This window comes from Bison bison, unplaced genomic scaffold (genome assembly GCF_000754665.1).
Source record: "Bison bison bison isolate TAMUID 2011002044 unplaced genomic scaffold, Bison_UMD1.0 scf7180017864291, whole genome shotgun sequence".
In the NCBI taxonomy this organism is placed as follows: Eukaryota; Metazoa; Chordata; class Mammalia; order Artiodactyla; family Bovidae; genus Bison; species Bison bison.
In genome coordinates, this window is record NW_011494863.1 from 8,022,052 (window position 1) to 8,049,027 (window position 26,976).

At 41.1% G+C, this 26,976-nt stretch overlaps 1 protein-coding gene across 2 annotated transcripts in view; it reads right to left on the minus strand.

The window, feature by feature from the left end:
* Positions 1–26,976, minus strand: part of PPP2R2B (protein phosphatase 2, regulatory subunit B, beta) — a 314,879-nt gene that overhangs the window by 287,557 nt on the left and 346 nt on the right. Inside the window, exons 1-2 of one of the 2 annotated variants that reach the window (XM_010850473.1) lie at positions 26,835–26,914; positions 4,491–4,575 (exon numbers count right to left, since the gene is read on the minus strand). In XM_010850473.1, coding sequence (XP_010848775.1) covers positions 4,491–4,527 — 37 coding nt within the window. In that variant the 5' untranslated portion in view covers positions 4,528–4,575; positions 26,835–26,914. Of the gene's footprint in view, positions 1–4,490; positions 4,576–26,834; positions 26,973–26,976 lie in introns of those variants that run through there. The other variant, XM_010850472.1, reaches the window with a different exon arrangement.

Sequence of the window (26,976 nt, forward strand, 5' to 3'; positions counted from 1 at the left end):
TCTAAGAGGGGCTGGAGCTGGGAGAATCTCAGCAACAGAGAGTGGCACCCCGAGGTCCCACAGCTCCAGACTATGCTCCTGTCCATCGTTTCCAATGGAGAAGAACAATCAGCAGATTGATAAATTCTTCCATTTACACCCCTGAACAAATAAACTAATTGCATCTTTAACCTAACAAATCATAGCTTGATTACAGGTCATTAGTGACCATTAATACATGAAACTGTTTGCATTTCACTAGTATATCTGAATTATAGCCTCACCTTTCACCTTAGCTCAATCAAGCTTCCAAAAGGAACCCCACCCTCCCACTACTGGGGCCTCAAGCAGGACTTAAACTAACAATTAGCCTCTGGAATTCAACTATGATGCAGAATTCATGATTTTAGTTCACTGCAGATCTCCCTAGTGTAGATTACAACCAGCCATTCCCTTTAGAGTGGAGGCATGCTCTCTGTGCCCAAAGAGCTTACAACTGCCTCTCTCTGAACTTTCTCAATTATTCCCAATGGTGGCTAATGCATTGGCCAGCAACATGGGCCTGCTTCTGTGTCACTAGTGCAGACAGTCCTAAGTTCACAACAACACAATGGCTGTCAGACATTGAAGTGACAGGAAGAGAGTCTATTTGGCAAAAAAGTAGAGGCAAGGTTGAGAATATATATATATTCTCATAGGTATATGAGAATATGTGTGTATATGTATCTGTTTATACACACATATTCTCATATATATATATACGGGTTTCCCTGGTGACTCAGCTGGTAAAGAATCTGTCTACAATGTGGGACACCAGGCTTCACAACCTGGGTTGTGAAGATCCCCTGGAGAAGGCAAAGGCTACCCACCCCAGTATTCTAGTATTCTGGCTTGGAGAATTCCATGGATTGTGTAGTCCATGGGGTCGCAAAGAGTCAGACATGACCAAGTGACTTTAAATATATATATATATATATACACACACACACACATATACACATATGTGTGTGTGTGTGTTTATGTCAACCAGGTAGTCCAGAGGTTTTTTTTTTTTTTAGAATACATTTGGGGCTCTGAATTATCCCTATGAGAAGCCGAGACCTTGAAAAGAACTGGAGAACTGCCAAGCCTCCATTTCACTTCGTGCCAAGCAGTCATAGAGGCACATGGAGTGAGTAACAGAAATTAACGATCTCAGAAATGTTTGAGGACTTTCTAACATAACAGTTATCATCTGGGAGCAAATCCATGGTCCAGCTCATCTAATGTTCAGTTGCTTCAAAAAATATCCCCTAGGGAATGCCACTTTTGACTACTAATGTGCTGAATCCATGGAATTAAAAGGGGCTGCTAACAAGACAAGTAACTGAAGCCCACATATGGCTAAAACTATTTTTACTTTTTATTCTAGGTTAGCTACCAAGCTCAGGACTCATGCTTAGCTCAACATGTACAATGCAGCACAGAGTTCCATGCTGTTTAAAAATCTCTCTGAAATAAACTGCTGCACTCATTTCTATATCATCCCTGTGAAAAAGTTAGATTATGAACAACATACTAATAGTAGAAAATGCAGACTCTAGAGTCAACTTCTGTTTTCAAATCCTGGCTTTTCCACTTACTAGCAGGATGACCTTAAGCAAGTCACATAGCCTTTCTAAACTTCATTTTTCTCACCTGTAAAACAGAGATAATAAGGATGCCTACCTTATCTAGGGAAGATCCCCTGGAGAAGGAAATGGCAACCCACTCCAGTATTCCTGCCTGGAAAATCCCATGACTGAGGAGCCTGGAAGGCTAGTCTGTGGGGTCACAAAAAGTCAGACACAACTGAGCAACTTCACTTTCACCTTATCTAGAGATTATAAAACTCAAGTTGGTAATTAATGTATAGAAATTCTTTAGTATGCTTAAACATGGCGCCTAATAAGTGCTCAGGAAATGTGAATGGCTATTGTTCATCTCCTTTTTCCTCCCCCTACCAATCAGGGCCACCATCTTTGCTAGAACCATTATCACTACCACCTGCCCCCCCCCACCCCAGTATCCACAGGAAGATAAGGAAACTAAATCTCCAAGATGGACTTTTTTCTGAAGTCAACAAACTACTAAGTCAGGTAGGACTAACCCCTTTATCTTCTGACCCATACCATGATCTCTACATGGAGCACTTCATCCCTCTTCCCTTCACCTTCCTCCTCCTCATCCATCAGGTCCCAGGTTAGCCATCTGCTTCTTCATGAGCCCTCCTCCATCATGTCACAGTGATTTGTCTTCCCCCCATCACAGAACTTCTCAGACTACATAATAACCGCCTGTTGTCCTGTCTGTGTCCCCCATGAGGACATGAGTTCCTTTAACAGAAGAGTCTAGGTGCTATACTTCTGCATCCCCAGTACAAAGCACAACACACAGTAAATGCTGAGTAAAGGAAGGGATGAATGGCAGACTCCCTTCATGCCAATCTGCTGCTACATCTTAAAGTCTTATTTCTCTTTGGAGCACAAAGAGAAATAAGACAATCAAAGATTGTAACACATGACTTCAGGCCCTATACTGCTATTACAAAATTTTAACCTGTCATTGAAAACTCAAGGCAGTCTTAACCAAATTCTAACAGAGTCCATTTCTGAAGAAAGTAGCTTAACTTGTGAAAATAATGCCTTGCATGGCACTTACGTTATGTTAATACACACATACACATTCATTTCATACCTTATGCTTATTTATGAACCTTAACCCCTTCGCATTTTGAAAGGGCACAGTCTTCTTACTTTGAAGGTGCTTTTCAGCAATATGTGGACTTGACGAGATATGGTAAAAAGCCAGTATTCATCCTTGCAATTTTCCCTCCAAACAAACACTTAATCTTCACTCTGAACCATGGCTTTCTCACTTGCAGCTTTAGTGCTCTTGGAAATTTTGAGTCTAACATGATACAGACCCAAAAACATGACCAAACAACCAAATACTTCAGTCCTTCCCTCCCCTCCTTCTCAGAGGAGGTAAAGAAGGCATAAAAGCTGGAAGCTTCGGGGAAATCTATTCAAAGTTCATCTAATCTTATCTCATTAAAGGACCATCACTGAGGAGAAACCAAATAAAACTCAGCCCTCACTCCAATCAAAACTGTATTAGAATGCACTGAAAACGTGATTTGGTTGGTAGGAATGATAAAAACATACACTGAAATTACAATGGAATATGTGAATACTGCAGTGGGTTGCCATTTCTTTCTCCAGGGGATCTTCCCAACCCAGGGATCAAACCGGAGTCTCCTGCATTGCAGGCAGACGCTTTGTCCTCTGATCCACCAGGGAAGCCCCATACTGAAATATACCTGTTATTAAAATAAGTCAGACAGAAAAGTGTAAATTTTTCTAGAACAATGAAAGAGCTGAACTCTACCTCACATCACAAACACCCTCAAGGTATTATTTAAAAACAAACCCTGCTCTCTTATTATCTTATTTTAAGAAAACACATTAAGGAATTTAACTTTTATGGAGTTTATATCAATGTATAAAGCTAAGGTTGTTTAATTTCCTTGGGACACCAATGCCTGACACATCCTTATTTATAGACTGATGGAGAATATGCATAAACATATATACATACACATAAATATACAATTTGCTTTCTTCTCCTACTAAGTCACTGACCACCTTTTCTGCTTCATTTGCCTATAATAAATATTTATTTGGAAACTCTTCTTTCCCCATTCTTTTTCTCAAAAGGGACTCTTCTGTCTTCCTCTTCACTCTGTCTCAGAGTTCTTACCTACATCTGTTACAAACTCCACTTCAAGGGAAAATCTCTGATGATTCTTTTTTCTTAAATAAAAATAGTTCTTTTGTACTAAACTTTATTTTCCAGGGCCCCCAAAATGCAGCCACATGTCAAGGCTATAAAGCTAAAGGGTCTCCCTGAACAGTTTCAAGAAACAAAAACAAGCCAGCAAAAGTCCTCACGCTATGTCCTCCAAATCAGGTGGGACTATTTAGGGGTTATAATAAAAGGGATTCCAAACATTTAATACAGGTTGGAAGATACTGTCTTTCCCACATAGTGATTTCTAGATCTGCTTTCTAATTCAAAATTACCCATTGAGTAAGATGCTTCATTCTTCATCATACACAAATTAAGAAGCCCACGTTGTCTTTGTCTGCTGACCCCAACTCTTTTCTTCATCTGGTTCACTAGCCTACTTGACATACATCTCTAGCATCTCTAAAGCAGGGTCTATTCTTATCTTATCTAATCCCTTTCTGGTCATTTCTTGGCTAATTATTATTTGTCTTTGCCAGATACCAACACATCTCATCAAAACACATTCTTAGTTCTACTATAAAATAGTAAATTCAACGATGCTTCCTATCTACACTTTGCTTTCTGAATGTGAATTAATGGATTTGAGTCCCACAGCACAACTTTTAAGCAATGGGAACTGTCTGACACTTCCATATGGCTATTTTATTAAGAAGAGTAGGTATAAATAATAATACTAATACCTTTGTTTCCATAGGTGATTTCATCTGGATAATTCATGCTTCATTATTGTGCCACTATTCTCTGTCTTGGGTTCTCCCTTGGGTCCTGTGACAAATACGGGGTTCAGATCCAGACTCCAGGAGGCAGTGAAGTGACAATGTTTGTTAACATACACAGGTGTATTACAGACTCCCCAGGTCCCCCCTTCTAGTCTCATTTTGTGAGGTTGCTCTTGGCCTGTCAAAATCCAGGCTATTGAAGGGACACCACCAGCACTACAAAACCTCTCTGGGCTTCAGCCTCCTTAACATGAAGCGCGCTGCCTTTGGGTTTTGGGGAGGAGTGGTTATCAAAACGTTGCTGTGAACCACCAGCAACAGCACCTCCTGGGAAATCCTTAGAAAGCAAATGTTTAGGCCCCATCCCAGATCTATTACATTAGAAACACTGGGGGGAGCCCAGAAATTTGTGTTTAAGGAACACATCAAGTGATTCTACTAACATAAGAGTAGAAAACAACAGTCATATGGCATCTAGGGAGTTTTGAGGAAGTTTGTGGTTAGGAGAGCTAGCCTCATATAGTTAAAGAGGGATCATGTGCCCAGGACTAAGCTTTTGAGGTAAGGTTTCATATTGTGGGGCTAGGAGCAATGGTGAAAAAGAGAGGCCACTCTGATACACAGAACAACTTAAAAGCAGTTAGATACGCTCAGAAACAGAAGTCATCTCACTGATGAGAGGAGGCGCTCTTTCTCTTGAAGTGTTCAGAGTTATAAGATTATACTCTAGCAGAATCTATGAATCAGGCAAAATAAGAAGTACTAAAAATAAAGAAGGTTTTTTTCAAAACTAACGAAATTAAGTCTTAATAGAAAGCTTCAAGATGCCACTAATATAGAAAGAGGCTTATAATTAATCTATTATTAATTTTTTAGTATCTCAAAGCTATTTCCTTTAAAAACTATCCTATTGATGGTATCTAAAGTAGATAATGAATTTTCATTTCTTAATGTTTTATCTCATATTTAGAAGAGACGAGCAGTTGGCTAAGTCTTTCATAAGATTCCATTTATTATTTTATGAGCTTATATTTATTATTTAAAAGAGACCAATCACCACTAGCCAGAACTGATACTAGATCAAAGGTTAAGGTTGGGTTATTAACCTGTTTCTGTTTTGTAATCAAAACAACCGTCATTTGACAGCAATGATTTTGCTTTAGGACAGTTAGGTAACTGAAGTAATATTAGTGAAAAGACAACCTAACATGATTTAGTCTTTATTACATGCTACATATTTGGCACTGTCCTGAGCACATTATATACACTGTAACACATATTTAATACTCACAGCAACCTTAAGAAGTTAAGCATTGTTAGCCTCATTCTTACTCCTTGGAAGGAAAGTTATGATCAACCTAGATAGTATGTTAAAAAGCAGAGACATTACTTTGCCAACAAAAGTCTGTCTAGTCAAGGCTATGGTTTTTCCAGTGGTCATGTATGGATGTGAGAGTTGGACTGTGAAGAAAGCTGAGCGCCGAAGAATCGATGCTTTTGAACTGTGGTGTTGGAGAAGACTCTTGAGAGTCCCTTGGACTGCAAGGAGATCCAACCATTCCATTCTGAAGGAGATCAATCCTGGGTGTTCGTTGAAAGGATTGATGCTGAAGCTGAAACTCCAATACTTTGACCACCTCATGAGAAGAGTTGACTCATCCTGATGATGGGAGGGATTGGGGGCAGGAGGATAAGGGGACGACAAAGGTTGAGATGGCTGGATGGCATCACCAACTCGATAGACATGAGTGTGGGTAAACTCCGGGAGTTGGTGATGGACAGGGAGGCCTGGCGTGCTGCGATTCATGGGGTCACAAAGAGCCGGACACAACTGAGCAACTGAACTGAACTGAACTGAGAACTGAAGGAGGAGACATCTGGGCTGAGAGGGGTTCAATAACTTGCCCAAGGTCATAGAACTAGTGAGGGATGGAGTCCAGAGACAAATTCAGTGTTTTTCAGAGTCAGGGCTCTTAATCCTTTGAGTATACTTTTTAGTATAATTCTGAACTCTAGGGACTTGGAGGGCAGAAGGAATGTTTGGCCCAGAGCAAATAACACTTAGGATCATTTAAGGCTTCTAGAAATACTAAAGACAACCAAGCAACCATTTAATGAATGTTCAATCTATGTCAGGTACTGAACTAACCGTTGTACAAACACTATCTCACTTGATCCTTAAACAGCCTTAGAAGGTGGTTACTCTTATTGTTGTGATTGCATTGTTGTTGCTCAGTCTCCAAGTCATGTTCGACTCTTGGCAATCCCATGGATGGCAGCACCCCAGGCTCCCTTGTCCCTCACCATCTCATGGAGTTTGCCCACGTTCATGTCGTTATTTTATGGGTACTTAGAGGATTTAACTATTGAGCCCAGCTTCTTAAAGAATACACTGCTCACAGAATTAAATGTAAAGGAAGCAAAATAGGTACTTAGCATGTAAAGACCACTCAGTAAACCTAACTTCCCTGTCCTTGGATTATGTTTCCAGGGGATAAGGATGGTTTCAGTAGTGATGAATTCATTGTCCTTCTTACCTATTTTCTTATTTGTCCCATATGGCAGCTATTTGTGAGTTAGATGTTTGAGTGCTATATTCAGACTTGAAATAGAATGAAGTCCACGGACTGTGCCACATCTTTATAATCACCAAACCCTAACCTCTTTGAGGCTTGCACCACTGGCCAGGAGTGTGGCCCAAACCTGCCCATGTGGCAATAGTAACAATAAATAACCTTAGGAATGAGAAACCCCACAGCCAAGACCAACAATCAAAGGGTAATATGCCATGTTGCTCTACCCAAACAACCCCATGCTAAGGATGAAGGTGGCCAATGTCTTGCAAAATGAACACCCTTTCCCCAGATTGCAAGATTTCATCTACTTAAGAGTTCAATGAAGCTTGATTTATTTAAGTATTCTAATCTCATGGGAAAGAGCTCTGTTTTCAGAATCAGAATCTCTGGACCTCAGTCATGTCTCCACTACAAACCAGCCACACGATCATGGACAAGTTGATGAAATCCACTGGGTCTGTTTTCTCACTGAGAAGATGAGACAAAATAAAACCTGCTCTCCAAATTTGTGCCACATAGGTAAGAGTTGAGAAAATACTTTGCAGAAATATAAAATCCCATCAGAAATATAAGAGGGGGTTATTATTTCAGTAACTCCTTCCTTGCCTAAAATTTGGCCACTGACATAACAACCTGGTTAGCCAAGTTGGTTTACTGGAAGACTAGTTTGAAAGGTAGGAGGAAAGGGGACTGTTTAAAACTGATAATTAGTCTTGGTACACCAAGGACATCCATGGAACTATCTGCCCAGTTGTTTTGATGGTTAAAAGGGATTCATTTCCAATGGCCTCACTTCTCTATAAGCTTGGCAATTCCCTTGGCATTCAGTGAATGTTCCTATGAAATAGACTGAGAAACCTTTCTGTTCAAGCTAAAAGGATTATCAGCGAGCCATTATGTCACTAAATAGGACAGAAACACTCTTGGTAGCTCCACAAGTGGGGGCTCAATATGTTGTGCCAAAGACACCTTTAGATTCCTATTCAGGTTTCAAGGTGCCAAGTTATTCACCTTTGCCATCTACATCAAAAAGTAAAACTTAGCCTATATGCGGATTGATTAGGACAGCTATGACAAGAGACAGGGAAAAGGGCATTTCTATGTAGGGAGAAAAAGAGAAATCTCATCTGGAGTTAAACCTGGAGAGATGAATAAAAGACAGTATTTAGTACTATTGATTGCTTTTACATCTTGTTGAGAGGATTCAACTAAGGGATTCAAGAACAAAGAGAGAAAAATCAAGGAAACAATGTCTTTGGTGCCTTCACATTCACCTTGGGCTATGGCTTCCCCTCAAGTTATTTGATGGATTAAGATGGCTTTATGATGTGACACCATCATCCTGCTTTTCCTATTATAGCACTTTTCTTAAAATATTTTGTGATTAACACAAAAAAGTCTACATTTTCCCTGGGCCTGTATTTGGAAGGTAAATTCTTTTTTTTTTTTTTTTTCTCAAGTCACTAGTTGTTAAGCAATAAAGCTGATGGCTTGATTAGTCGCTCAAACTCTGGCTTATATCATCTTACCAAAGTTTACCCTCAATATACAAAAAATAGAGGTTATGGAGGTTGCTTAGATCATGGTCAATAACTGGGAAGGAAACCCAGGCTTCTCAGACACAAGACATGCCAAACTTTTCAAAGTCAAGGCCATCTCATTTTCCTGCTTCTGTCTCTCTGATAAAGCATACTTTTGCTCTGTCACTAATAGCCACTCTGCAATACACTACCCTTGACCAGCTGCCCCCAGGTGCCCCCATTGCCAGTGGGCCTGGTTGTCATGAAACTACTGATTAAAGATTTTAAGACTGGCTTAGGCAAAACATGCCAGAAATTCCTTCAGGGTAATTAAAAGTACGTTCTGTGTCAATAAACACAGACGGTGAGACCCTTTATGTACAGAGGCGCTGGCTCCAACCCACAGGATTTAAGACATTTTTTCTTCGATGACTTTTCCATCATTGCAATTGATTTTCACTGATTCCTCCAAGACCCTTCTCCAGGCCCCTTATGAAATGATAGGTTGAGCTCACAAGTATCGTCTTACCCTTACTGTTTAAGCCAAGACCCAAGACCAAAGGAGCTCTAAACCTAAGAGCCAAGTTCATTCCCAAAGCCCTTTCACTTGAACCTACAGGTAAGAGAACTTTAATGGAATTCTTGTTACAGAATTTGAGAGTGTCCACTTTTCACTACTCTTCAAATCAATTTTCATTTGAAGAGTTACAAATGGGACTTCCAAGAAAATAGTTAGAACTTGGGTGAATATTTAGTACATTGATAGCCAGAGACTTAGTCCTCGCACATAATAGACACTCTATGAATTATTTTTCACAATGACAGCTTTATAATTTTTAGTGTGTAAACAATGCATATAAGTATTGAAAACTGTCATACACTAGACAAGATAAATAGTAAAAATAAAAGTTCCATTAGCCATAGATAAACATCATTGGTATTTTGATAACTATTCTGTTCACTGAACTCTCACAGTTCACAAAGAAATTTATATGGGAGGAATTACACTTATATACTTGTCCTATCATCAATGTGGTGAACTTTTTTATTTTTTATTTATTTATTTTTTTTTAACTTCTTTATTAAGGTGGATACACATTCTCATATTAACAATTCTTGTGAACAAAAGCAACCAAAATAAGGCGATAGTAAGATGTGCTTCACATAAAAACAATCAAGCTTCTGGAATATAGGTCTTATTCACGTTTTGCTTCCTAATCTTTCTGTTGTACAGGGCCAGATCTCCTCTTAGCCACTTGATTGTTTTTATGTGAACTTTTTTAAATTGTCTTTTTTTTTTTTGCTCACTTCTCCCCTCCCCTTCATAATCGATATTAATAACGCTTTATATACATTTTCATTTGGATGCTATCATATGCCAACTCATATGGTATGAATGACATTTCAGTTGCTCAATCAATACTTGCCGAATGGTTAAAGAGTAAAATGAACAAACACATTAACAAATGGATGGATGAACGAATAAATAATGAGCCGTGCTCTTAATGAGCTGGTACAATTTCCAAGTGACTGCAGAAATATACAGCACAACTTTTGACGTCGGCCCTATTATCTAAACCCTAGAAGAAGTAGGAGAAACCGGCTTCAACATGCTAACAGGGAGCCCCAAGTTCAAACTCCCACATAAAGAATATGTTATTGACTGCTGTCCTAACCATGGAGACATAATCAATTTATTCTCCAACTCAGATTCAGGTTAAAAGCCAGGCACTAAACACCTGTACACCAAGCACTACACTGTCCTCTGTAACATAAACTAAAGGAGTAAAGATGTGACAACCGTGTTCTCAGAATTTCTTTTCAGTTGGGAAGACAAAATTCAGGACTGCCTCTTCCTGACAGGCTGTCTGTACTTGAACCTCAGTTTTCTCATTTATGAAATGGGGATAAGGCTATACATCTAAGACTGTTGTTATGATTAAGCCATTCAAATAATTCAGGGGAAATGTCATTGGAAAATGTGGGCTGGAGGCAGGTCACGTAGGTCCTGGGAAAGTGACTTAGAGGGACAGGGAAGCAGGAAGGGCTGGGGTGGTCGAGGACCCCACACAAGCCAGCCTGTGTGGCTTGAAGAGCCGTTAGGAGAGACTCAGGTAGACAAAGGGACAGGCAGGAAACAGGAAGACTTAAAAGCACAGGAGAAAATGGTGAGCAGACCAATCTTCTTAAAGTTCAAACAAAAGGAGGAAGATGTGTTTTGACTTTTCAGCATGTGCCAATGTCTAGATCAAGGCATCCATATGAGCTACTCAAAGGCAACTTGCTTGTCAAGTAACTGGAAAAAGGGGAAAAAAAAAACCCTGGCCTGTGCAATGGGCTCAAATCCAAGTTTCTTAGACTTATAGGAAAAATTCTGACCGGAAAATTTCCATCTCAAATTGTGCTGAGGAAGCGTAGGGACTGAGTAAGCATGTTGGCAGCAGCAGCCCAGTATGATAATCAGACTCCTCTTGATTTTTCACTACAGTGCACAGAGTTCTTCAGGTCCTGGGGAGACCTTAGTAGGGTTTTGATCTCTGACCCTGCAACGGGTCAGGGAACCTATAAGGAAATACACTTTGTACCCAAAATGGAACTGTGCCCAAAACTTTCCTCTTACATCCTATGAAGTGACTAGAGGGTTCTAACTTCCAAAGCATAGTATGTTAGTTTCACCCAGGCTAATCTGACAGATCTGGAATGGGATCAGATATTAATCACTGCAAGAGACATCAGTTGGAGGCACTAAACTGTCCCAGTATCTCCTGTTAAGCTCAGGTTCCCCGGGCAGTTCTTCTCCCCTGTGTCATATCTTTTTCTTTTAAACTAGCACCACTGATGAATTCCTGGAAGCTTGTTCCCATGCATTTGCACTGCCCCAATCAACACTCTCACTCCATCCTACCTGTGCTGGCTTCACAGCCAGCAGAGAAAAGAAATGAAAGGTAGATTTTAATATTACCATCTCAAATCATCACTGAAACTTGATGCTTCTAGAAACTGTTTTAATACTTTTAGTCTTCTGAGGAAGCAGCTGGATTGCCTCCTAACCACACAAATCTTTACCCATTCAACTCACCTACTAACCACACAAATCTTTATCCATTCAACTGTCCATCTGTTCGTTCATCCAGCCACCCAGCCAGCCAGTCAGCCAGCCATGTATCTTTTAAAGTCTATTTATTAGACACAGGTCACAAACTGTGTCTCATTTTTTAATACTTCATAGAACTGTAAATAAAAAGTGAAAGAACTTCGTATTCTTACAACAATACCTCCAGATAGTTCAAAGGGAGAAAAATGCCACAAATATTCAAGTCAAAAAGAACTGAGACTTCAGACTGACTCCAACTGTAATCCCCAAAGACTGGTGAAATCCAGAAAGCCAATACAGGGCTGACTCTGGAACAACATGTAGTTTGAAGTACCCAGGTCCACTTAAACATGGATATTTTTAAAATAATAAAATACTTGAGTACCACACAGTCTGTGGCTGGCTAAATCTGGATGCAGACGAACCGGGAGTATGGAGGGATGACTATAAAATTATACCTAATTAACCTCTGCATTGTTCAAAGGTTGTTAAAGGGGCCAAAATCACTCACCAAAAATGCAATCCCAGTGGTAATTTATACGATTTTTACTTTTCATTGCCATACAATCATTTTCCCAATTTGGGGATGTCTGGAAATCTTGAACCAATAATAGAGTCTAGTTTTCTCAGATTTATTGGGGTTCAAATTACATTTGACCACATATAGTATTAACAAGAAAAAGTTAACATAGCTTTCAGAAATATCAGATTTGAACCTCACAAGAGGCTAGTTCATTAAACAGCCATACTGGTTGTCATGGTGGGTCAATCACTCTTGGAAACTACCTTCTCACCAATTTGAGGAAAATTAACATTTCTGGGTCACCAGGTTCCACATACTTATCTACAACCGATGCCCTGGAACCAGGAAAGTAATTTGATTTAATATAGGTGGGCAACTAAATCCCAGAGGACAAGCTACTCACCCATGTGTTTAATACCAGAGGCTGGGCACTGAGCTTGCTTTCCCACTAGGAAGGAAGAAAGCATCAGGCTTTTGGGGAGGATAAGGGCAACAGGTTCAAGTTAAAGCTCCACGATTCTGTCTTTATGACCTCTTTTTCTCCTGATTTTCATTCCATGTATGTTCTCTAGGATGAGCTTGAACACTTTGAAAATGTGTGACAAGGTGAAGCAGAGGAAAAACAGACTAGAAAAAGTGGGAAAGAGCCAAAGCAATTACAAAGGTGCTCCTTGGTACAGTATTTTAAGAAAGCAATTGATTAATATGATCTAGATACTTGTTTGTACCATTTAACCCAGCAATCTTGATGTAGACATTTGTCCTAAGACACTAACCGGAGAGATGATTTAGATACATCCAATCATTTATCACACAAATATTACATCAAAATACTGGAAATCATCTGAATGTTCAGCATTGGGTGATTGGCAAAATTATAGTTTAACTATGGGATGTTACAGAAGAATGCTCACAGTATTGTGTGTGGGACCAAAACAAAACAAAAACAGATATGATACATTTTTCATAATTCCTTTATTTATCCATCCATCTCTCTCTCCTCTCTCTCTCACACACACATGCACAGCCTGGAAGAAAATACATCAAAAAATGTTTATATGATTATGTTTGAGGCTAGAGGTAAATTCGACTTTCTTTTCTTACACTTTTCTTTATAGTCCCAGTTTCCATCAGTGAGCACATATTTTGTTCTCTCACAGCCTCTATTCTTTTCCTACATAGCATTTAACAAGATTTATATTCATGTTCTTACATTTGTGTATAATGTGTATCTTTCCAATAGAACACACGTTCTATGAGAACACAGTCTGCATCAGGTTTTTGTTTTCTAATTACATACCTGGGTTTTTTCTTTTTTTTTTAGCATGGTGCCTTGTATATAATAAGCATGTTTAAAGTGACCACTGAGTGAGCAGTTACAGGGATCCTACCCGGAAGACATGTGGGATATAGGCGGGTTCTAACGGACAGTCTGCTGTATCTATAGTCTCCAGCTCTTTTGCTCAGGAATATAGTATTTTCCTTGCTTGCTTTTGCCTCCTAAGAACACACTCCACCCTCCATTAGGAATGCCTCTGCCACTGTTCTCCACCTGTCGGCATCCCACCAAGACCCCACCTTTCCCACTGAACCATTCCTGTTCAGGTGAGCATCTTGTAGCACTTACCACAGTCACTCACTTGAAAGATCAACATTTTTTAAAACTTTATTGGGTTCCAAACAGTTTTTTGAACAGGAGTCAGCAAACTGCAGTCCATGGGCCACTACCTGATTTTATAAATAGAATGCTAGAATGCAGCCATGTCCACATGCTGAAGTGACAGAGTTGAGTAGACTATATGGTCAGGAAAGACTAAAATACTATCTGGCCCTTTACAGGACAAGCTACTGACCCTATTCTCAAGCATCTACATACTTGTGTAAAGTGGAGATAATCCCAGATTTGTATCCTATTAGGTTATTCTTAAGGAAATATGGGATCCAAAGTAGATGTCCAAGAGCTTTGTGAAAAAGAAATCATTATAACAGAACTAAATTTGTTCTTAAGAACATACATTTTTGGGTCAGAGACATGTGCATTCAAAGTCCTGAGGCTGCTGATTGATGCTAGGCAGCTTACACAACTTCTCTAAGTTTCATCATATATTCCCTCATTTGCTTAATAAACATGTAATGAGTGCCATTTGCCAGATGTTGGACTAGGAGATGGATAAGAGACAGTGGTGAATAAGACCTAAAAGTCTCACCTAATTCAGCCTTAACTGAATTAACCTTAATACAGCTGAGGATTGTTGTTAGGATTAAATGGTACACTCCCCCACCCCGACACACACAACCATTATCCTATGTATACACACCAATGTAGTACACAACATATACATATACACATAATATATAGTTCATCATATATAGTATAAACAGAGCTCTTAATTCCTGGTACACTGTGAGCACTCAGTATATGATGGCTCTACAACAGAAGCTCTTTTAATAGACCTCTAAGAAGATGACTCATCAGATGAAAAACTGCTTTCAATTCCCTCTGTAAAATGTGTCTCCATCATGTTCTACGTTCACAGCTAATTTATTAGGCTCGTCTCTGGTCCACTGGCTCACTTCCACTTCTTTTGTTTGAGCTGCATGTCTACTGAAAGTCAGTTGTATTGGTTCCCAAATCCCTTGATGTCAGTTGTACTGGTTATTTAACTGAATATCATGGACAGTGATGACTGTCTGACATGAAAACTAAGTTGAATGCTTTCAAAAGATGATCAAGAATTGTCAATTAAATGTGGGAAAGATAAAATATGGGGGACATTTGTGAAAACCTAGAAGGATCTGTACTTCAGATTGCTTCTCAGGGGTCTATACTCTCACTCAATCTCAAGGAAACCAAACTTAGACGTGGTCTTTGTCATTGTGGGTGTGGTTTGTGCCAGAAGAATATGTGCCCCAGTCAGCAGTCCCACCCATACTCAAAGATTAAGCCTTGATTCTTCAAGAAGCTTTTCATCAAAATTAGGCAATGCTGCTTAAAATAGGTGTATCAGGAACTATACATGATATTTAGTAATATCTACAAGAGAAAGAATCTGAAAAAGAATATATACCAGAATCACTTTACAACTGAAACTAACACAACATTGTAAATCAGCTAAACTTCAAATAAATAAATAAGTAAATATAATAGGTATATCATTTTTATGATTCTCTGCCTTAACTTTTCCAATTTACCATCAACTACTGGTTCCAAATGCATGGAGAGGGATTCTTTTGTATGTATTCTGTGCTCACGTATAAACAATAACATGTTAGGGACTTCCCTGCTGGCTCCAGCGATAAAGAATCTACCTGCCAATGCAGGAGACACAGGTTCAATCCCTGATCTGGGAGGAAGCCACATACCACAGAGCAACTAAGCCCACATGTGCCACAACTACTGAGCCTGTGCCCTAGAGCCCGGGAACTGTAACTACTGAGCCCTCGTGTTACAACTACCGAAGCCTGTGTGCCCTAAAGCCTGTGCTCCGCAACAAGAGAAGCCCACACACCATTAACTAGAGAGTATCCTCCACTCACCCAACAAGAGAAATCCTGAGCAGCAATTAAGACCCAGCACAACCAAAAATAGATAAATAAATAAAATGTTTAAAAAGATATCATGCTAATAGGGGGCATGTTGCCTCAGCCTGTGCCATATTTTACAGGTAAGAAAAAATTCAGAGATGGAGGGTCTGTTCCAAGGCCTCAGAACTGGTGTTGCAGGAGGGGGGTCTAGAGCCAGGCGGGCTCTGATTCCACTGTCTCAAGAGAGGCAAATGTAGTGCAGACTTGCCCAGTCTGGGTCCTTATATGATTAAGTACCTTTTGAGAAGGACAGAGCATCATCTGCTTAAATGGATGGAGCGGTGCTCGAGAGCAAGAATTTCTATATCACCACACCCCCATCACCACCACCATAGCAGCTGGCAAGAAATGCGATAAATAATTTTGAGGAATTTTCTTTCTTTCTTTATAACAGTAGAAGAAACTGGGGCTTCCTGGTTTCTGAGAGAACCAAGTTTGCTTGGGATTTACAACCTCCTCCATGGAGCACACAATAGCGAGGGAGACAGCCTATTGTGCCTGTCAGATCATGTCACTGAGAGCTCAGCCTCACCAACTGGCACTTGCTCTTGCCTGTCGGTGCGGCAAGATGAGCAGTGCCCTGCTCACCAGATGGTTATTTGTTCCACCAGCCACCTTTGCTGCATCCCTGATTCACTCCAGCCCAGGACGGTCTCCAGCATTCGTGCTGCAAGGCAGCTCATGCCAATAACTTTGCCAAATGGCTCCTCTCAAAGTCATGGGCCGCCCAGACAGGCTGGCTCCTCCATCTGCAGCAGCTTTTGGCAAAGAGATGCTTCTCATTCTGTCTCCACTCTTGGCTGCACCACAGCCTTCTTGCCAGGAGGATGGTCTGACCCATCAGTGCATACATTTTAAGCTTACGTCTGTGTCTCCCAGGCTCACCCCCAAGCGCAATGTCATAACACACAAAACAGAGCCAGGTGATCACAAATACAGGCATAGGGCACCACGGAAACTTAGAGCCACAAAAATCCACGGATAGCTCGCCTTCCCTCCCCCATCTTCAACCTCATTTTAGTAGATTAGCAAATGGAAGCCAAGAGAATAAAAGTACCTAATTATGGTGGCAGGACTGAGAATAACATGCAGGTCTTCTCATGGGCATTCCAAACTACTGCCTAACAATAAAGACTGCATTGCCTTATTTTTCCTCTGTTCATTTTCAAATTCTTGATAAAAATTAGACCATTTGTATCGGTAGTGATTCAGAGGAGAATTTCTTTAGAATAATGAACAATTTTTTCCTGTATCAATATCATGCCTTTTTTTCAAAACATGTGTGTCCATGTACTACATTGACAGACCTGGAAGTGACTTCTGTTCTGCCACCCACTCTTGGGTGACCTTGGACAAGTAATCTCACTTTGTTTCAACTTTTCACTTAAAGGGGTATAAGGACAGTATCAACAAGAAAGATATTTTACATCTCAAGTTTATTTGTGGCACAAAGCAGGTCCTCCACGACTGCCAGTCATCAACATTATCTTATCTGAACACTCAAATCCACAGTGGTTTCAGAATACACATACTATGCACATATACATGCTGCTGCTGCTAAGTCGCTTCAGTCGTGTCCAACTCTGTGCGACCCCATAGACAGCAGCCCACCAGGCTCCTCTGTCTCTGGGATTCTCCAGGCAAGAACACTGGAGTGGGGTGCCATGTCCTTCCCCAACGCATGAAAGTGAAAAGTGAAAGTGAAGGCGCTCAGTCGTGTCCAACTCTTAGTGATCCCATGGATTGTAGCCTACCAGGCTCCTCCGTCGATGGGATTTTCCAGGCAAGAGTACTGGAGTGGGATGCCATTGCCTTCTCCAGGAATGCCAGATATTTCTTATATTAAGAAGTTCAAGTTCATGAGGTTAAATGATTTATCCAAGGTCACTGAGAGAATAAATGAAGGACCAGAGATTCCTTCTTGCTATTTTGCTAAGAAATGAGAACCAATATCTTGGCTTTGAAAGATGATAAAATCAGGAAGGAGAACATCAACAAGAACATATATATACACACACACATATATATGAATAATCACTCCAGTATCTTCTATAATATAAAAAACTGGAAGCAATTTTCCATCTGGCCACAAGGGAACTACTAAATAAACTATGGTATAGTCATACCATGGAGCACTAGGCAGCCATTAAAAAGAGCAAGGCAGATGTAGGTGTCCTGACACAGAAAGGTCTTTCAGATACATCACTGAATGGGAAAAAAAACAAAGCGTAAACAAAACAAACATGCATTCAGTTACATGAAAAAACAGTCTTTCCCTCAATGTGTATCTGCACCTGGATATTTAAATGTATGAAAATGTATATGAAGTTGGCTATGAGGAAGCTCAGCAACTATTGACAATGGTAACTCTGAACAAGGAAGTGGGTGGGTGCAGGCATGGATGGTGATTCACGCTTTGTTTTTATCTACTTCCATAATGCTTGAATCTTTTCAAGTAAGAAGGCATTTCTGCATTATTTGCTTCATAAATACAGACATCAAGGCAGAGAGGAACATGAACGACAGCAGTACAGCTGTCGTGAACCAATGGTCCTCCTAACTTGGGTGTCCTTGGCCCCGACTTGACTTCTGCAAAGTTACATGAGCAAATGCTGTTCTCCTCAAGTTTCTTGTTCAGCTCTTCTCCTCTTTGGTAAAATACTTCCTGGTGATATTTTGTACTTAGGGGTCCAGGTTTTTCCTTTCAGACCACCTGGGAGCACTCAGCATTTTGCGGCAATATCCCCCATTAGAACCGTTTACAGCTTTTCCATACTCAGCACCCTTGTGCATCTGTTGAGGGTCACAGAGCTGAGTCCCAAGCATTAAGCAGAGGAGGTGACCTGCCATTCTGTGACTACTTCAGGTTCATGACTTAATAGATTCTCAGCACTGAAATCAGCTATGCATGATGGAGGAGGCTGTCAGTAACCCAGTGTCAAGTACACCCAGAATACATGGCCTCATAGGTATGGTACTCTTCGGCACACTCCTTCTGGCAGACCTCATCTTTCTCATGTTAAAATCCTGCCTGCAGAGGCCCCTCCAGACCCTGGGACTCCATGCGTCTTCTCACCCCTTCATTTCTTCACATTTGCTGGAATCAATCAGGCCTCTCTTCTCTATGGCATAGAAATGACAGTCTGACTTAACCCTCTACATGCCCATCCTTTTCCATTACCCACAACGATCCTTTCTCCAAAGAAACCATTAATACTAATTAGTTGTCCATGGATTTCACACATTCACATCCTATCATCATCATTCCCCTCTCTTTCCATAGTGAACTTGGAACATAAGAATTCAAGGGTTCCTGGATTATTTACGACAAAACTCCTAGTGGTCTTGTAAAAAGAATCTGTGCTTCCAGTGGGATGATTATGTCAGGATTGGTTTGTCAGGTCAGAGCTGATTTTTAGCTTTATTCCAGAGTTCTACTGGAAAGGCAACAGAAGGAAATTGGATGGTAGAAATGAAGTCTGGTGAAAGCAAATTCATCTTTTTAATGGGAGATGGGTAGAGAACCACTGGAGTGTTACTCTGGCCAACACGAGTCCTTTGACACCCCACACTTCACTTCAATGCAAAAGGACATTAGCCATCATACAGCTGGCTCTGGTCCACTCCTTTCACTCCAGGCAACTACATGAGTTGCTATCAGCTCTGGAGAAGAGATGCCTGGATGGTTCAGTGGAAACTTCACTGTGAGTGTGCCAGGTGGAGGAACATGGAGAGGGCTATAAAAGCTAGGTAAATTTCATAATTTGATTGCTCAATTTCATATTTTCTTTCTTTTCTTATACACATGTGTGAGTGTGCTCAGTTGTGTCCAACTCTTTGCGATGCCAAAGACTATAGCCCGCCAGGCTCCTCAGTCCAAGCGATCTTCCAGGCAAGAATACTGGCTGCTGCTGCTGCTGCTAAGTCACTTCAGTCGTGTCCAACTCTGTGCAACCCCAGAAATGGCAGCCTACCAGGCTCCTCTGTCCCTGGGATTCTCCAGGCAAGAACACTGGAGTGGGTTGCCATTTCCTTCTCCAATGCATGAGAATGAAAAGTGAATGTGAAGTCGCTCAGTCGTGTCTGACTCTTTGAGACCCCACGGACTACAGTCCACCAGGCTCCTCCGTCCATGGGATTTTATAGGCAAGAGTACTGGAGTGGGGTGCCATTTCCTTCTCCAGGGGATCTTCTTGACCCAGGGTTGAACCCACATCTCCTGCCTGCATTGGCCGGGTGACTCTTTATCACTGTGTCACCTGGGAAGCCCTTATTATAAATAGAGGAAAATAAACTTACAGGAGTAAGTTAGCTAAGGATTCTGGCATCAGCGAGGGGAATTCAGCTCCCTCCCTGTGGGAAAAAGAGGAAGGCCCAGACACATGCACTGCCTTACTGGGAAGAGATTGACCAGCTGAACTGAGTAGCACTGAATGGCCACCATGGGGATGTATGCAGAGTGTTGAACACAGCCAGCATTTTCCCCCTAAATTCCAAACAAGGGACAGCAGGGATGGGCAAAGAACTCTTGCCTAGATCCAGGCAGTCACTGATTCCAATCTGGTTCTGCCACTTACAAGTATGCGACCTTATACCTAAGTTTCTTTGCTTCTCCAAACCTTGTAATTTCTTATCCTGAAAAATGCATCTAATGCAAGCATTCTCTCAGAGTTGCTGAAGGTGATGGAGTAAACACATGAGAAACATCTACGAAAATGACTGGAATACAGACAGAATTGAAGAAACCTTCGTTCTCTTCCCTCGCCTAAGCATCTAAACTGGACCCTTAGTTTCTTCATAAATGCAAATGCTAGAATTTAGGAGTGTCAGTCTACAGCTGTGCTCTTTTCATCGAGCATTACCAGTATTTTGACAGGACTGGCCTAATATTATTCACCCCAGGTTTATTGGTACGTTTCTGACCAGCCCTCATAAAGGGCTTGGGATAGCCCCTGGAGACCTGAATGCTAATAATGAATACTTGCTAGTGATTTTCAATGCACTCTGGTTATTTCGTTTAGTAGCGGAACATTTCCTATCCCCGGAAAGGTCATTTATAATACTGTAAGGCAGCTTCTTCCCACCTTCCATTTCAGATTTTTCTGAGAATAGCAGAGAACTCAAACATTCATCCATATGCATTGGAAATACTATTCTGATCTTGCATTTGCATAAAAATACCAAAGCAACTTAAGGAACTATTAATACAAGGCAGCTCTCTATCATGACAACACCTCTTTTTACTTTTCTGATGCCTTTTCATTAGCTTCTTATGAAAACTCATTTTCATGTTTCTTCCTAGTTTTATTCATTATAGCTTCCCTCTTTTCTTGAAGGTGCGTGGGATGGATGAGGAGAGAGGAGGAAGCAGGGGCCTTTACTTTCTTATTTTGATTCTTGTGCCCCTGAAAAGCTGTAACATTTCACAGATCACACAGAGCTCGCGTTTGGAGACCCTCTGAACTCAACTCACCCAAGATTGGTCTCTTCTTATTCTATCACATTTCTGAGAAATGGCCATACAGGGTTATTTGAATAATTTAAGTGTGTGGTTAATTACGCTTATACCAAGGTACTCTTTTCTGTTATAATTTCTTTATATGGAGACAAGATCAGTTTCCTTGAAATTTTTCACCCATAGGGCTCAATATGTCCTGGAAGGCTCTTCTCCTAGGCATCTCAACTGTTCACATACTTTTAAGTGCCTTTAATATACCCACAACACCCCAAATTATGTATCTAGTCCAGATCTTTCTTCTGAGCTTCAGAACCAGATATACAAAGCTTACTTGATAGTCTCAATATGAGGCTAGATGACTCACACACCTCATCAATTTCCAAAGTCTTTTTTCCAGTCTCAGTGAACAGCCCCATCATGCATCTATCCTCATGGCAAGTCTTCCTTGACACCATCTCCATCATTTCTCCATCTCCACTTAGTCTATCACACCAAGTCAGCCTGATCCATTCTTCTACAATGTATCTCAAATCTACAGAATTCTCTCCATCGCTACTCGTGCTACCATCCTACAGAACAGCTATGGCCTCCTATTTATCTTCCCGCTTTCACTCCTGTTCACTTCCTAGCAAGCCCTCTGGCCCCACCCTGCACAGCAGCAAGCCTGAGCTTTGAAAAAACTAACCTGATCATATTTCCCCCCTGATCAAAATCCTTTAATGGTTTTTGATCCATCTTTGGATAAGGTCCAAACTCCTTATGGTCAACAAGGTTCAACGTGACCTAATCCCTAAATACCTCTCCAGTTTCTTTTCTGTAACATTATGAACATTTTTGAACAGATAGCAAAGTTGAAAAAAAAAAAATTACAGTGGATATCCACTGACTGACCACCTGGATTCTACCATTAACATTTTATATTTGTTCTATCATCTGCTTGTCTATTTATCCATTCCTCTCCCCTAATATTATTCTTTGTTGGTTTGGTCCATTTCAAAGTAAACTACAGGCTTCAGTCTCATTTTCAGCCCTCTTCCTCTTGTTCCCTACACTCAGTCCTCGGCATCTTCTCATTCTTTGAGTCTGTCAGACTGTTTTATAACTCTGCACTTGGGACCTACTGTCCCTTTTACCTGAAATGTCTTCAGCTCCTGTTCATTCCTGACTTATCCCTTGGTTTTCAGCTTAAACTTTGTCTGAGCCAGTCCCTGAGCCTCAATCTAAATTATATTTACCTTTCTCCTTTACAAATCATCTCAAGGCTTTTCCTGTGCTTTTCTTGTGCATTTCCTGAATATCACTTATCACAATTGGAAGCTACGTAATTCTTTGGAAAATTGTTTGTTTAATGTCTACCTCTTCCACCAGATTTCAAGTTCATGAGAACAGACACAACATACTGGAGTATGCAGGATCACTTCTGCAGAAAGTCAATTAATAGTTGTTGAAGGAATTAAAGTCAGAAAGCATCAACAGTTACATAATAACAATGATATCATATTAATATAATAACTATACATAGACTAAGTGCATTTGCTCTTCTTTTAAAAATATGTACAAGAAGTATGGGTTTTTAAAGGCCTCTAAGGGCTGCTGTCTATGGGGTCGCACAGAGTCGCACACAACTGAAGTGACTTAGCAGCAGCAGGGGAAGACAGAACTTGCTGCCAGAATATAACCAGCAAGTTATTTCTGTAACATAGTATGGAAAAACCCGAATGAACTTTTCAGCCAACCCAATACATTAAGGCAAATTGCTAAGAGGCTATCTACGGCTAGTGGATAAGCCAAGAAGAGACTGTGGGGGGTTTTAGGGACGTCTCACCTATTTCTACTTCCCTCAAGATCACTCCAAATCAACAACAATGCAAGGAAAAACATTGTGCTTGCAATACAAATGCAATTTAAGTTAAAATAACAACAGCTATAATTACTGAGGGCATCTATCAGGGTCTGGCTTTGTATTAGGCACTGTCTTGAGTGTTTTTCCTGCATTGAAAGTGAAACTGAAAGTCTCTAAGTCGCACACGACTCTTTGCGACCCCATGGACTATAAATTTTTTTCCCCTGTGGCGTAGGTTCTGCTGTTATTCCCATTCTATGGCTAAGGAAATTGAGAAAAGAATAGTTAAACAACAAATTATCTGACTTTCTCTTCTAACCAGATTGCCATTCTTGTGAACTCCTCCTATGTAGAATATTTATTCTGCCCCATGAGAATAGAAGTATTAATCTAGAAAACTCTGATTGCGCTATTGGAGAGGGAGTTTTAGTTGGTTCTAACAAGTCAAAAAGATAAAAGCCAACCCTACTGATGCTTTTCCTCATGTATAACCCTATATGGACATTTTCAAATGATCCCTGCAAAGAATTTTCCCTCAGAAGGGAACACTATTTACATACAGAGATAAACCACTGTGATCTTCCTCATTACAGGAGCTAATAGTTAAAGAAAAATGAAGCTGTGCAGAATTTTCTAATAGATGAGCACGTCAGACTGTCTAGAGTCGGAAGACAAATTTTATCCTGACTGTGTGACCTTGACTAATTAGTGTCATCTCTGGGCCTCAGTTGCTCAGTTTTCTTATTAAAAATGGAAATCACAAGATCCACCTAACCGGGTGTGGACATATTGAAATGATACTTACAAAAAGCTCAGTACTTGCAGTGCTTGGAAAAGAGAGATGCTCAAAGATAGCAACTTTTAAAAAGGGAGAAAAAGGAAAAGGGAGGTGAAGGTGGTAACTTCATACTCAGAACAAAAGAAAAGTTATAAGAAATGTTTTAAATAAATGCACATCATGCATTCTTTTCCCACAGAGAGAAAGAGAGAAAGAAAGACAGAAAAGCTTGGGAAAAGTGTCCTTTAGTATTTGCATTGCTCTTAGCTGGATGAACTTGCCTGCAGCTACCACTTATAATGCAAATTGAGCTTGGAGTCCTTCACACTAACTACACAGCAAAAACCTTTCAGCTTTAAATAGAATACTGCAGTGTGGAATGATCCGAGCAAAGGGAAGAAAAATTCAGACATAAATGCAAAGGAAATTTTGCAGGAAAAAAGAAAGCTGACATAACTGGGCAAGACAGGAAAATGCAGAAATATCAAAGAAAACAAAAGGAAAAGCAAAGTCTGAAGAAGGACCTAGAAACTAATTCCCCAGAAGGTGGGTTTCAGTTAAAAAAGGGGAAGAGAACTTTGGGGCAAGTCCCAAATGCAGAGGATTTTAACAAGGATTTTGATCTGGCGGTGTTCCTTCAAGGTGTACTAGCACTTTTGAGGTATTCATCAGAAGAGGAAGGATTCTCTTCTGATGAATAAAATGCAATTGGGAATTGCATGTGAAAAGACAACTTACATTGTCTAAGAACTATTTTTTTTCTTTCCAGACTTTCACTGCTGCTGCTGCTGCTAAGTCGCGTCAGTTGTGTCCAACTCTGTGCGACCCTATAGACAGAGCCCATCAGGCTCCCATCAGGCTCCCCTGTCCCTGGGATCCTCCAGGCAAGAACTTACACCAAGCTCAGGTAAAAAAAAAAAAAAAAAAAAAAAACCCTTGAAAATGTACTGTGGTTTATGTAGTTTTGAATGTAGTGGCACGGGGGTTGGTGTGGGGAGAGTGATCCAAGGAGGCTGATTTGGAACGATTTTAGTAAATTCTTTGCTATAAACTCTACCTCATTTTAGAATATATGAACCCAGATATTTTATCTGCAATCAGAGTCTACCAAAATGGCATCAAAGAGGAACAAAGATTAGGTCTATCTAAGGCCCTGAAAGCAATGAAGAATGCCATGTTTAACTCATTTCTTCATTTTACAGATGATACTCCTACACACATGACCTCAATTTTCCCATCTTCCTAGCTCAGTAAGTTTCCTTTGCCTGCACTTGGAGGCATAAGGCAATACAGAAGAAAACATGAAGGCAACCCTCTGTCTTTGTTGTCTCAAACAAAAAAAAAAAGTGTGCCCCCAAAGACAATGGACCCAAAACCAACTTCTCTTTGCATGCTATGCTCAGACCCAGAGCTGATCATATGCTACCTGGTGAATCCGTGACAAAGCACTAAGACTGGGGAAGAACATGTAACAATCATGTTGTCACCAGGCAAGTAAAAAGACTCAGTAAGCATGGTGCTTGATATGGGGCAGGGACAAGCTGAACATCTTAAAAGCTACCTCTAAGCTCCTGAAGGCCAGAGGTCATACAGCTTTGCTTGATTTGTCTAGAACCATGGACATATTAGGTGTGATGCTCTCCAATGATGATGACGAATAAAGCATATGTTTTCAAAAACGCTGAACATTCTATCTGAAACTTTCAGGGATGTTTATAGAAGATGCCACATTTACCCCTAAATTGTGTGTCTTTTTCTTTTCAGAACTTGAACTCTTTAGCACCCCCATCCACATTTCTTTAGTAGTCTTGATGTGATTAAATGTGACAGAAATTTTAGCATCCAGGAATAATAGGAATCATCTGAAATGAACATATCTTGCTACATGTTCCTAAAACCCTTTCACACACATTTTTTCACGTGGGAATTACAATGTGACGATGCAACACTGTACAGGAGTACTTAAGGATAAAGGCCGACAGGTAGAAAATGAAAGCAAAAATGCAAAAGTTTTGGTATTTGGAAATGCCCCCACTCTCTATTCCCACACAAAAGGCAAATGAGATTCCACCTGCTGACTTTCCTTTTCTGCCTGTACCTCACTCAGGCTAATGTCAGAACAAGCTGGGGGAAACGGTGAGAGAGAGAAAAGGAGAGAGGGAGGGAGAGAGAGAGAGACGACAATTTCACCTCTTGGCAAAGCTCAGCTTACTGAACCCTCTTGCTTTCTGCTGGCTGTTGATTCAGCAGAAACTACTGCTGCAGAATTCATAATGGTGATTTTTAAAGGCCCCACTGATCGCATTGCTCGCCCCACGTGTCAGACTCATTCACTCGCCGCCCCAACACTGTTTCCCGAGCCACCTTTTTATATCTTGCTAGTGCACTTCCAAGGGGAGAGAGGGTCGCCCTTTATGAACGGGCCTTTTGGGCTTTTGATTGTCTAAGCAGGTAACCCGGCGGGGGAGATTAACGGGCAGGAAATGAAACCATGCCCTCCCTTGCAGCCACTGAGAGACACATCATTCCGCTCAGGGAGAGGAGGACCCACGGTCCTCTTGGGCCCTCTTCTTTCTTACCTATCCCCCACTCCACCGACCCCTGCATATATATTCAGAGAAGGGTCATCTGCTTTTGGGAGCGGGAGTCATTTTTCCAGCCAGGAGCCCCACCCTGAAAAACCTCATCCCCGAGGGCCATTTTAACTCCCGTGGGCGCCGGGTCCACCTGCTGCTGAACACCCAGCTCGCCTCGCCGAGCCCGGATGGATGTGGGGCGCCGGGGCAGCTGCCCCTGCGGGCCGAGCCCCCGCCCCAGCCCCGGGGCCCGGAGGAGTCTGCGCCGCTACGCGCCCTGCCGCCCGCGGAGCTCAGCGATCCGCAACTTGCGCCCGGCCCCAGCGGCGGAATGCGGTGGGGCTGGCGTTACCTTCGGTCGCATAGCTGTGGTCGCGCAGGAAACTGTTGTTGATTTTGCGGGTATCAATGTCCTCCTCCATTGACAGCAGGCTTACTTGCGTGGGAACCAGAAGCCGGCAGACAAGTATCCATGTTCCCTCCCCGCAGCAGAT